Source organism: Octopus bimaculoides, chromosome 5, assembly GCF_046866305.1.
Source record: "Octopus bimaculoides isolate indiv1 chromosome 5, ASM4686630v1, whole genome shotgun sequence".
Lineage (NCBI taxonomy): Eukaryota > Metazoa > Mollusca > Cephalopoda > Octopoda > Octopodidae > Octopus > Octopus bimaculoides.
In genome coordinates this window covers 125413940-125427439 of record NC_142932.1, presented here as the reverse complement: position 1 = coordinate 125427439, position 13500 = coordinate 125413940, and the positions used below count along the sequence as shown (strand labels likewise).

The 13500-nt window shown below is 38.1% G+C and overlaps 1 protein-coding gene across 2 annotated transcripts in view; it reads right to left on the bottom strand.

Annotated features, from left to right (window-relative positions):
• LOC106877687 (uncharacterized) overlaps positions 1–13500 on the bottom strand; it is a 288271-nt gene that overhangs the window by 216636 nt on the left and 58135 nt on the right. For both annotated transcript variants that reach the window (XM_089353047.1, XM_089353048.1), the window contains exons 15-18: positions 11697–11730; positions 8812–8876; positions 7704–7737; positions 1066–1127 (exon numbers count right to left, since the gene is read on the bottom strand). In XM_089353047.1, the coding sequence (XP_089209173.1) occupies positions 1066–1127; positions 7704–7737; positions 8812–8876; positions 11697–11730 (195 nt within the window). The remainder of the gene's footprint in view (positions 1–1065; positions 1128–7703; positions 7738–8811; positions 8877–11696; positions 11731–13500) is intronic.

Below are 13500 nucleotides of genomic sequence, written 5' to 3'. Positions count from 1 at the left end.
GCGGTATTTCGCCCGTTGCTATGTTCTGTGTTCAAATTCTGCCGAGGTCAATAAATTAAGTGCCAGTGAAACACTTGGGTCAATGTAATCGACTTGTCCCCTCCCCACAAATATGAAGCCTTGTGCCTCTAGTAGAAATTGGTAATGGTTGTTCTAAAGAGCCAGTGTCAGCTACCTGTGGTAGTTTCCCCTAAAACAGAACTGAAATGTTCCTTCCAAAGATTTTTTTCCTCTTCTCTATACTTCCTTGCAGTTTAAACATTGTATCTCTTCTACCAGTCAATCATCTACAGCTGCATGTCAAAGCTGAATAAGAAGAATTTTCAATTATTTACATTATTTACATTTGACAGATATTTGTCCTCATCTTGTTTGTCGTTAACACAACATTTCGGCTGATGTACTCTCCAGCCTTCAGATGTCCTGGGTGAATTTCAAACCTGGGTTCTCATTCCTAAGGTATTTTTCTGATGTTGCTATTATTATTATTATTCAGGTGACTGCCTGAAATTGAACTCAGAATCTTCGGGTTAGCAGCCCACACTCTTAACCACTATGCTATATGCCTGTGGTCAATTATGGAGTGAATTTTAGAGCTTATAAATCTAATATTTTCCTTTCCTTTCTCAATACCGATTCCCATATGCTATTCATATCCAAGTTTGATTCCAGGCAGTGACCTGAATAATAATAATAATAATAATAATAATAATCGTCATTATAATCATCATTGTTTAATGTCTGCTTTCCATGTTAGCATGAGTTGGTTGATTTGACTGAGGACTGGCATACCAGATGGCTGCACAAGGCTCCAATCTGATCTGGCAGAGTTTCTACAGCTGGATGCCCTTCCTAACGCCAACCACTCTGAGAGTGTAGTGGGTGCTTTTATGTGCCACCGGCACAAGGGCCAGTCAGGCAGTACTGGCAACGACCTTGCTCGAATGCGTTTTCACGTGCCAGTAAGGTGACGCTGGTAATTCAAAACAATGTGAATAAATAAACATTACATTTGACAGAATCTGAATGTTGAAGGGTTAAACAAGAAATTATAAGATTACTTACAGAACTCTATCTTTTGGAATGTATGAACGACCGAACAGTTCATTAAGAAAATTTTCATACTCCTATATTCAAAATGAAAGCATATATTTAGACTTTATAATAAAATTAATGATTTAACATATGCAGTTCTATTTTACAATGCAATTAACACTTCGATCAAAATGGATATTGCCTGACTTCCTAAAGCAATTGGTTGTTTTGCTTCTCTACATCCACAGCAACATCAAATTTCAGATGTCTGATTCAAAAACAGACAGAAACGTTGGAATAATTCCAGAACAAATTCTTTCAACCAACTTTGTACTGTAGGAAAATTAAAGTAATAATTTATAAACAATGCACAAGATCACACATTTTGTAGGAGTCTAGTTATTTGCCCACAGAACTCAACTAATAAAGGAATGTGGTTTACTACTTAGGGTTTTAACTTCACAATTATAAAGTAATGGCTTTGGTTCCTGGACCAAGAGGTACATTATGCCCCTGAGTAAAACAGTTCAGTATATTTCCCTCCAGTCTACTTAGCTGACAATAAGCAACAAATGAGTGGTGCTGGAGCCCTCTCTCAATCCAGCTATCATGTCCTCACTGTTGGGTGAAAGGTAGGATGGTTGAGAAGTTGTTTGTATCAAATTGTCACTGCATAGACACATAAAACACTTAGTGAAAGTATAGTTTCAGATTATATTACTTTGTGTGAGATAACTATGGAGTTATTCTTGTGGGTTATTTTTCTAAATACATGACTAATATTATTTTCTCAAGCCTTGAAAGGTGAAAGACAAAATTGACAAATGTGGCATTAGCAGTCAAGACTACAATGGGTTGTAAGAAAATACAGCAAGGTTTTCCTCTTTTGTCTACTGATTTTTTCATCCACATCCTTAAAGGAACGTTGAATTTAGTCATTTGACTTGTTAAAAATAGCATCAAAATCCTTGAAATCTTAAAAGAAGCAATATGAAGGTTACATTAGATGTTCTTCTGGGAAAAAAAGAACATAGAATGGCAGTGCCTTTGACTACAAAGCTATTCAGAGGTGATCTGGAACTAAACAACAACTATCAAAATATAAAAAAACTGAATGGCACTCAAGAAGGAAGCAATGAAAGGGTTTCTCTTTGATTGGCTCTTATACTGAAAGGAAAGTAGGCAGTTCTGCCAACCACAAAACTTCCTCTGCTGTAGTTCAGAATGAAAATATTCCGTCAACTACTTCAATGCTTTTGGATCTGTAGTGAACTATTTTGTCAGTGTGGCTGTATTCAGTTGTGCTTTGGCAGGTGGCAGCCAAAGTTGGTGATGTAGCAATTTCTGCCCAACAGCATTGTGCATCTATTTTGAAAGAGTTAAATTGCAGCTCTGATGGTGATGAAACAACACCATTTACTATAATGTACCACTGCTTCTGTATTCATCTCCAACTCGGAGAGTTTGGATTTGACATCTTGAGTCAGCATCACTCTTTCTGCTATGCTTCTTATACATTGTTCTCATTTAAACTACCACAGTTAAATACATAGTAGTAAGTCGTGTAAATCAATTCATGTCTCGTTACACATCTCTCATTCTCTGGAAATGAACAATGTTGTTTATAAGGCAGTGATGTTCATTTCAAACCATCAGATGATGTGAAAACAAGGCTACACGCACACACACATGCAATGAGCTTCTTTCAGTTTCCATCTAACTGACCAACTCACAAGACTTTGATTGGCTAGGGGCTATAGTAGAAGACACTTGCCCAAGGTGCAGCATAGAGAGACTGAACTTAAAACCACATGGGTGGGAAGCAAGCTTCTGAACCTCACAACCACAGTTTTGCCATATGTACTAAAAATGCACTAAAATTTTCTGCTACCAAATTTCAAACACAAAATTTGATTTGACCCCAGGTTAATGTAGAAATAATTATCATAGGGGTTGAGTATTGAGAAAGAACCTGGAATCACATGATTGCTAAGTTAACTTCTTAAATGCATATCAATGCTTGCGCCTGCTTTGTGGGTGTAAAAGTGGATGGCTTTATTTTAAACGGGTGGGATGGGTAAGATGTTCAATTTGAAATCACATGATTCCTGATTCAATCCCATAGCACAGCACCTTGGACAAGTGTTTTCTACCACAGTTATTGTTTGACCAAGATCAGGACGAGTAAAGTCCATGCAAAAGGGCTTTCAAAGAGCTTGCAGCTACCAAATTTCATACCAAAATTTTGTTTGACCCCAGGTTAAGGTAGAACTAATTACCTTAGAGGTTGCGTATTGAGATGGAATCACATGAATCACATGGAATCACATGAATTACATGGAATCACATGATTGCAAAATAAACATATAAGGTGAGGGTTGGAAATGAGTACAGCAATGAATTCCGGGTAGAGGTAGGGGTCCACCAAGGTTCCGTCCTCAGCCCCCTCTTATTTATCATAGTCCTCCAGGCAATCACAGAGGAGTTCAAGACAGGTTGCCCCTGGGAGCTCCTCTATGCTGATGACCTTGCCCTAATTGCGGAGTCACTATCAGAACTAGAGGAGAAGTTTCAGGTGTGGAAGCAAGGTCTAGAATTGAAGGGCCTTAGAGTCAACCTAGCTAAAACCAAAATCCTAATAAGTAGGAAGGTAGATAAAACACAAACCCCTTCAGGTAGATGGCCCTGCTCAGTATGTAGAAAAGGAGTAGGTAGTAACTCTATAAGATGTACCCGGTGCAAGCTATGGACGCATAAGAGGTGCAGCAACATCAAAGGCAGGTTAACTAGCAAGTTAGTTTTTGTTTGTGGCAGATGTTCAGGTGCAATAAAGACTGTAAACAAACAGGAAACAACTTTTATCTCATTCCAGGGTGAAAAACTAGAGGTAGTCGATAGCTTCAGCTATCTGGGCGACCAAGTTAGTAGTGGGGGTGGGTGCGCTGAAAGTGTAGCTGCTAGAATAAGAATAGCCTGGGCAAAGTTTAGAGAGCTCTTACCCCTGCTGGCGACAAAGGGACTCTCACTCAGAGTAAAAGGCAGACTGTATGACGCATGTGTACGAACAGCCATGCTACATGGCAGTGAAACATGGGCTGTAACTGCTGAGGACATACGTAAGCTCGCAAGGAATGAAGCCAGTATGCTCCGTTGGATGTGTAATGTCAATGTGAATACCCGTCAGAGTGTAAGTATCTTGAGAGAAAAGCTGAACATTAGAAGCATCAGTTGTGGTGTGCAAGAGAGACGATTGCGCTGGTATGGACATGTGGTGAGAATGGATGAGGATAGCTGCGTGAAAAAGTGCCACACCCTAACAGTTGAGGGAACCCGTGGAAGAGGTAGGCCCAAGAAGACCTGGGCTGAGGTGGTGAGGCAAGACCTTCGTACATTGGGCCTCACCGAGGCGATGACTACTGACCGAGACCTTTGGAAATGTGCTGTGCGTGAGAAGACCCGGCAAGCCAAGTAAGATCGTTGCCAGTGCCCCTGGACTGGCTCTTGTGCGGGTGGCACATAAGATGCACCATTTTGAGCGTGGCCGTTGCCAGTACTCCCTGACTGGACTCCGTAGGATTTTCGAGCGAGATCATTGCCAGTGCCCCTGGACTGGCTTGTGCGGGTGGCACATAAAAGACACCATTTCGAGCGTGGCCATTGCCAGTATCGCCTGACTGGCCTTCGTGCAGGTGACACGTAAAAGCACCTACTACACTCTCTGAGTGGTTGGCGTTAGGAAGGGCATCCAGCTGTAAAAACTCTGCCAAATTTAGATTGGAGCCTGGTGTTGCCATCCGGTTTCACCAGTCCTCAGTCAAGTCGTCCAACCCATGCTAGCATGGAAAGCGGACGTTAAACGATGATGATGATGATGATGATCAACGCTTCTGCTCTCTCTGTGGTATGAAAGTGGGTGGCTGTATTTTAAATGGATGTAGGCATGGTTGGGTGGGTATGATGTTCAATTTGCAACCACATGATTCCTGATTCAATTCAAATGCACAGCACCTTGGACAAGTGTTTTCTACCACAGTAATGGTTTGACCAAGTCCTTGGGAGTAGAATTAAGTAGATGCCTGAAAGCTCATCAAACACACACACATGCATACATATATTCACACAAACATTCACACATACACAGTATCTTATCTTTTATCTTTCACTTGTTTCAGTCAATAGACTGTGGCCAAGCAAGGGCACAAAATGTTAGTCAAATGAATCAACCCCAGTACTTATGTTTTTTAAAGCCTATTATTTTATCAATTTCTTTTGCTGAGCTGCTAAGATATGGAGATGTAAACAAACCAGTATTGGGTGTCAGGTGGTAGTAGTGTTGGGGACCAAACACCGACATGCAGACACACACTTACACACACATGATGGGCTTCTTTCAGTTTCCATCAACCAAATCCACTCAAAAGGCTTTGGTCAGCCTGAGGCTGTAGTAGAAGACATTTACCCAAGGTGCCATGCAGTGGGACTGAACCCAGAACTATGTGGCTGGAAAGCAAACTTCTTACCACACAGCCACACCTGTGCCTTTGTATGTCATTGAAAAATGTATTAAACATTGTGAGAAACTAATACTCTTTGACATGTTAAGGTTATCTCTCCAGATTTTCTGTAGAAATTATAGCCAGCACTGACTTGTTATGATATTTTAATATCTGAAGAGGTCTAATGTAAACAATAATGCAATGAAAGATGGGAAAATAGGTAATGGGTGTATATGCATATTTCAGGAATTTTTGCTCCTTCCTCAGCATCACATCCACCCCATTAACCATTCATGAACACTTTGCTTAAATAACCACTAAATACAGCAGTGTAACATTATTCAATTACCAATTTTACATATTAAACATATTCCCGGCAGCTGGTATGTAAATATTAATTATTTATAGGGACATCATATTTCATGATACAACCATAATATACTACAAAGTCTATTAAATGCTTTATGAGTTAATATGGCCTATAATGGTGTCACATAACTAATACCTGTAATGGTGGCACATAAAAAGCACCTTTTGCCTCACAGAGGCAATGACAAATGACCAAGACCCTTGGTAATATGCCATGCTTGGTTAGAAGACCCATCAAGCCAAGTGAAATTGTAGTCATGGCAGATACTTGTAGTTGTGGCAGATATGCAGCCGTGCCAGTGGCACATAGAAACATCCATAACATTCTCAGAATGGTTGGTGTTAGGAAGGGCATCCAGCCATAGAAACCATGCCACATCAGATTGGAGTCTGGTGTAGCCCCTCAGCTTGCCAGCCCTAGTCAATCCATCCAGCCCATGCCAGCATGGTCAACAGATATTAAATGATGATGATGATTGTGATCAAATCGCATATTAAGGTTATCCCTACAGCTTTTCTATAGAAATCACAGTCAGTATTCATTTGTTATGACAATTCGTATCTGAAGACATCTAGTATAAACAACAATGCACAGATAGGGAAATAGGTAATAGGTGTATATGCATATTTCAGATAATATGCATATACACTCATTGTAGTATATTATGCATATACACCTTTGTGGTATATTTTGGTTGCACAACGAAATACAGTGTCTCTACATCATCATCATCAACACTCAAAAGGAGCTCAACCATTTTGAGTGACATATTTAGTCCCAAATGCTTTCTTGTCCTTTCGCTATCAAAATTGCAGAGAATCAGCTTGTAAATGATTGGCTCGTTAGAAACAAATGATAAATGACACTATTATACACAGATTGCAATACACAAAAATAATAAATCCGTATGTCTTGTGACATTATGGATCTGCACCTGGAAACCTCCTCTGGAAGCTACAAGTTCATCTTTTTATTTTTTACTTGTTTAGCCATTGGACTATAATCATACTGGGACACTGACTTGAAGCATTTTAAATCAAATGGATGGGTACCAGTAGTTACATTTTTTTTGAAACTGGTACTTATTCTGTCAGTCTGTTTAGCCAAACCACTAAGTTACAGGGACATAAACACACCAATACTCATCGTCAAGAAATAGTGGGGGACAAACACAAATACAAATTCGCATGCATGCACTCATGCACATGCACACACACACACATGCATGCACACACACACACACATGCGCACGATGAACTTCTTTCTGTTTCCATCAAACCGAATCCATTCATAAGGCATTGGTTGACCTGAAGCTACAGTAAAAGACACTTGTTCAAAGAGCCATACAGTGGGACTGAACCCAGAACCATGTGGTTGTGAAGCAAGCTTCTTACCACACAACTACACCTGAGCCTACTGGAAATGGTTTTCATGAAAGGCCAGCTGGTGCATCTGCATAGAAGTGTCCACCTGGCCATACCACCAATGTTGTCTATGATAAAGATATGGGCTGATACAACTTAGGAGTTCTACAAGAGACAAGTAATAGGAACTGATGCTAAGCTTCTAATGTAATGCTTTGACAATCTTTGTAATCTATTGCTCTCAGCTGGAACTACTATTATCAAATAAAAAAAGTATGAAAATTAAAGTCACTTTTAAATGTTTGGAACTAAAACAAATACTGCAAGGCATTCTCTCTGATGCTCAAACTAATTGGTCAATATAATGTCATAGAAATAAATAAATAGACAAATAAATGAATAAATAATTAGATAAATAAATAAAGAGTATCAACTAACCGGTAGACCTTCAAAATGATCTAATGCTAATCTCCTGCAAAAGAAAAAACACATTTTCATCGACCCATCATCACTATCATAAAAAAGAATCATTATGGTTCATATACATATGAAAAAGTTTCAATGCATCTTAAACAAGCCATGTTGATGGCACTTTCAAACCTGCAGACATCTTCAAGAACTAGTAATGCTCCTTGGTAAAAATGCTATGTCAAGGATTACTGGTACTTTTCAAATATCACTGGACTAAAAGTTCTCAAGAACAGAGCACTTAGTTTGTTGCCATTCCTTGAAGAATGTCATCAATCTACCCTGCTACTAGTTCATTAGTTCTTTATAAATTACAAATGTAAAAATTCCACCAGTTGCATTATTCAGCAGCAGGTGGGTGGCTGTGAGCATTTGACAACATTCCAGATGCCAGGACAGCAGCATTGTCCAAGAGATGAGCTGAGAAAAGGTTTGCTTGACAAAAGGCATCAAAGCTTGCACAATGCAAGTGAATCTCTGTAAATGTTTTGGTCTCAGCACACATCAACAGTCATTGGATATTGGGAAATTGCACAGAGGATGTCAGCAGCAGATAAATTACCTGACACAGAAAACATTCCTTCATGATAAAGCAAATAAGGGTATGCAAGAATTGCATAGTAAAATATTTTGTATAACATTTACTTGTGTGGTATTATTAGTGAATGAACAAAAAATATTTACATTAAAAATTACAGAGTTCTTTAAATGCTTCAAATTCTCATTAATTACATTAGAAATTCTTATATAATTAGTGAACATTAATTCAAGATATTTATTCTTTGGACAAAGAGTTGACGCTTATGCAGTCAGTGAGTGTGATTTGGACAATCAAACTGGTGAAAGTAATGAGGAAAAAAGTGACTCAGTTGAACAAATACAGTTGTTGAAAGATAAGGCGATTATTATTACTCTCTTGAATTTTTCATAATTCTGTCCATTAGTTTGCCTTTAATCATTACACTTGAGCTGTTTATGTAACTATCTATATTTTGCTTTGGAACCCAGGTGGAGGGTAAAGTTAGACATAGGGGCACAAGTCTGAGAGGGTTAAACAAGATATTATAGAATTACTTACTCGGCTTCAGCTCTTTCAATACTCTTTGGAGCATCCTCTAGCTTGTGTTGAAGATCTCTATATTGCTAGAAAAGTTTACAATAAAGGTATTTGTTGTAACTTTATAATAAAATTAATGATTAGACATTAAGAGCTCTATCCTTGTATTGCTTTAGACTGTTCAATGAAAGTAAACCTTATCTGACTTGCAGAAACAATTCAGTTCTTTTACTTCTTGATGTCCATAGTAGCATCAAGTCTAACATGTATGATTCAGAAGGAATATAAAATTCCAGAACATATTGTTTCAAACAATTCTATGGTTTACTAAAGCCAAAATAATAATTTTTAACAGGTATGTTACATTGGCAAATTTTGTAGGTGTGACATAGTCTACATATTTGATTCCAGGATGTGACTTGTACTTATCTTATCAACCTTGGTGGGATAAAAGGTAAAACCGAGTCCTGTAGGATTTGAAGGGCTAGTATTTATCAGGTCATCCCATAAGTCTGTCCGAATTTTGAATAAAGAAAACAAGTGATCAAATGTTATATTTAATTGAAATTTAATCATCAATGTACTTTCTCTGATTATCTATGACTTCCTTCCATCTATTTACAAGCTTTTTAATCCCATCAATGTAAAACTCTTTTGGTTTCAAAGCGAAGAACTCTGAAATGTCAGTTTCGACCTTCCTCTGGCTTGCAAAAGTTATGTCCCCCAAATGATTCTGTAAACTATGAAACAAATGGTAGTCTGAAGGAGCAAAGTCGGGAGAATAAGGTGGATGAGGAATTTTTTCCCAGTCAAGCTCTTTGATCTTCTGTGATGTGATCTTTGCAGTGTGGGGTCATGCATTGTCCTGATGAAACATCTCTCCTTTTTGATTCACTAAAGCAGGTCTTTTTTTCTTCAAAGCTTGGTTCAAACGCTCTAATTGCTGACAGTAGACTTGAGCATTGATTGCTGCATTAGGTGGTAACAATTCAAAGTGAATTACTCCTTTGCAATCCTACCAGATAGAGAGAAGAACCTTTTTCCCATGAAATTCCTTTCTCGGTTGTTGTTAAGCTTTTTCCTTTTTACCAAGTCACTGTTTACGATGTTTAACATTTCGATAGAAGATCCATTTTGCATCACAAGTCTATCCGAAAAGGGTGAAATGAGTTCGAGAGAATGGAGAAAAGAGTAGATGTCAACTTGGAATTTGCGGTTGCTTTCGAACAATTCATGAGGCACCTATTTTCCAAGTTTAGGAACCTTTCCAAGTTGTTGAAGATGATGTACAGTTGTATGGTTTGAACTAAGCTTTATTGCCAATTCTTCAACTGATAATGCAGGATTTTCTTCAAGGAGCTTATCATCAAACTCAACTGGATGTCCTGTTCAATCTTCATCATCAAGGCTGAAATCTCCACTTCTGAATTTTGCAAACCATCTTCTGCAAGTTCTTTCATTCAAGCATTCTTTCCCATAAACTGAGTGTATGTTTTGAGTCGCTTTGGCTGCAGAGTTTCCTTTATTGTACTTATAAAGCATTATGTACCTCAAATGCTCTTTGGATACTTCCATGTTAGAAAGGGTTTTAATCAAAGAAATTTTAATTCTATTATTCTGTAAAATTATATTTAATTAGTTTAAATGTACACAAATGCATAAAAAATAATTTAAAATTCCATTAGACATTCCAAAATGCTATTAAATCTCATTCAATTTTAAAAAAAGTAAAATTGGACAGAACTTATGGGATGACCTGATAGTTGTTGGCTTTCTGAGAAAGAACAGATGAGCCATAAATACTTCTATGGTTAGGATGCTTGTTTTTTCAGATAACATTACCAAAGTATCATTCATTCTTTTATTCATCTATTTTTTTCATGCTATTATGACTTAGATGGAAGGTAACACTGGCAGAATTTTTACAGCCAGATGGTCTTAAAAGTGAGTGATTTATCATTCCAGATGAATTTAAAAGTGCACAACTAGCAGATGATTTTTCATCATCATCATCATCATCATCATCGTCTTTTAATGTCTGTTTTCCATGCTAGCATGGGTTGGACAGTTTAACTGAGATCTAGAAAGCCAACGATTGCACCAATCTAATCTAGCAATGTTTCTACAGCTGGATGCCCTTCCTAACTCCAACCACTCCAAGAGTATAAAGGGTACTTTTTTACATGCCACCAGCACAGAAGCCAGTCAGGCAAGCCTGGTATCGATCATGTTCAGATAATGCTTTTTACATGCTACCGGCACAGGAGCCAGTCAGGGGATACTGGCATCGGCTACATTAAGATAGTGCTTTTCACATGCCACTGGCACGGGAGCCAGTCAGGTGGCCCTGACAGGAAATATCCCAAAGCATGTCAGTAGCAGGCCAGTTATAAACAATAATATCACTATATATAGCTATAGCTCAGCATAGTTTGTTAGTATTCACACACTCACACACACACACCATTATACATATAGGGTGGGCCAAAAGTCATGCACAAAATAAATTCAATATGCTCTGGAATTGTCAGACATGCTTCAATTTTTCTAAATTTAAATAAAATAAACAAAATGATGATTAATACTTACATACATGTACATGATGAACAAAATGAATATTAATACTAATAATGTAATATAAATAAAATGTCAAATGTTTTGGTGTGTGACTTTTGGCCTACTCTGTATATGCACATGAGAGGTTCTTTCAATTTCCATTTATTAAATTGTCTGATAAGGAACTGATTCAGTCGTGGCCATCTTGGAAAAAAACTTGCTCAAGATACCACACAGTGGCACTGAAGCTGAAATTACATGGTTGAGAAACAAATTTCCTAACTGCACATTCTCAGCTGGGCTTGAGTATTCTTACACATATAAAAAATAAATAAACAGTATGAACTAACCTTGATATCTCCAAAGTACTCTCTTGCTAATTCTCTGCAAAATAAATAAGGAAATGCAACTTTTTTTTACATCTTCAGACATAGAGAAACATAAGATTATAGCTTTTTCTACAATTTATTTCTTATTTTTCTTCTTTGCTACCATCACTACCACCACCATCAATAACAACAAGACTACAACCATCATTATTTAATATCTATTTTCTCTTAGACATGGATTTTTTTAAATATTCAAATCTAGATTTCTACTTTATTTCAAGTAATTTCATCACTGACCCTCATTAGTAGTTTCACTCTTGGCTATGTACATAGTACCAATTTATTAATACTTATCTCTCAGCAATGACAGAAATATTTGGTTTCAAATTTTTGCACAAGCCAGCAATTTTGGGAGAGTAGGTAAGTTGATTTTAATGACCCCAGTGATCAACTGGTACTTATATTTTGCTCATTTCCATCTTTTGCAGTTTCATATGTTACAGTGGCATAGCAATATTTGTCTTCTTGTGAAATAAATATTGTTATTACAAAACTACTCAAGATAACTTTGCTGTATTTGAAGTTTGTTGTTGTTTAACCCTAGGACAGCCCAGATGAAGCAGACCATTGATCCAAGATATTCTAGCTATAAGCACCACTACCATCATCATCATCATCATCATCATCATCATCATCCAATATCCATTTTCCATTCTAGCATGGGTTGGACAGTTTGACCAGAGCTGGCAAGGCAGACAGCTGCACCAAGTCACATTCTGCTTTGGTATGGTTCCTATGGCTGGATGCTCTTCCTAACATCAACCACTTTACATTGTGTCCAGGGTGCTTTTTACATGACACTGGTACAAGCACTTTGTGGGCACTGGCATGAGTGCTTTGTATGTGACACTGGCACAAGATTCTTGCAGGCCAATTCTCTTCACCAGGGGTTGTGGCCTTAATACTTCTCCTGTGGGGTACAGATCTTCTTGAGTACAGCAAGGCATCTGGTATTTTGGTCCTTTGTCATCTTATCTGAAAGGTTTAGTGTCTTGAGGTGGTCCTTCAGTGCTTCATCCCATGTCTTCCTATGTTTCTCTCTTCCCCATGTCCCATCCACTTTGAGAGACTAGCATTTCTTTATAGAGCTGTCAACATCCATCTGCATCACATGACCAAACCAGTGCAGTCTTCCCTCTTCCACACTGCATCTAATTCTTCTTATGCCTAACTTTTCTTTCATTACACTAGCACTCTGTTGCACATGTACACTTGCATTACATATCCAGTGAAGCATATTAGCCTCATTCATCTCTAGCCTTCACATGTCTTCTGCATTCAGGGCTCACATCTCACTACCATATACATGCTTCATACAATCTGCTTTTCACTCGGAGAGAGAAATCTTTGGTTGCCAGCAGAGATAAAAGCTTTCTGAATTTTCTCCATCCTAGTCTTATTCTACCTATTACACTCTCTGTACATCCTCCCTCACTACTAATTTTATCCCCTTGGTAGCAGAAATCATCCACTACCCCTAATGACCCTCCAGGGCATTTAAGAAAGTCAATTTCCCATGTATCAATAGTTTTTTATGGCTCCAGTGCATCTTCATATATGAACACTACTTTTTCTCTGATAACCTTCCTATTATTCCACTGCACCTCTTGTGTGTCCATAGCTAACATCAGGTACACCAAATGGAATTCCTGCCTACATCTTCCCTACAAATCGAGCAAGGTCACCTACCTGAAGGGAGTAGTGTCCTGTTTGTTTTCTTGCTTATGAAGACCTTAGACTTTGCTAAGTTAACCATAAGGCTCTT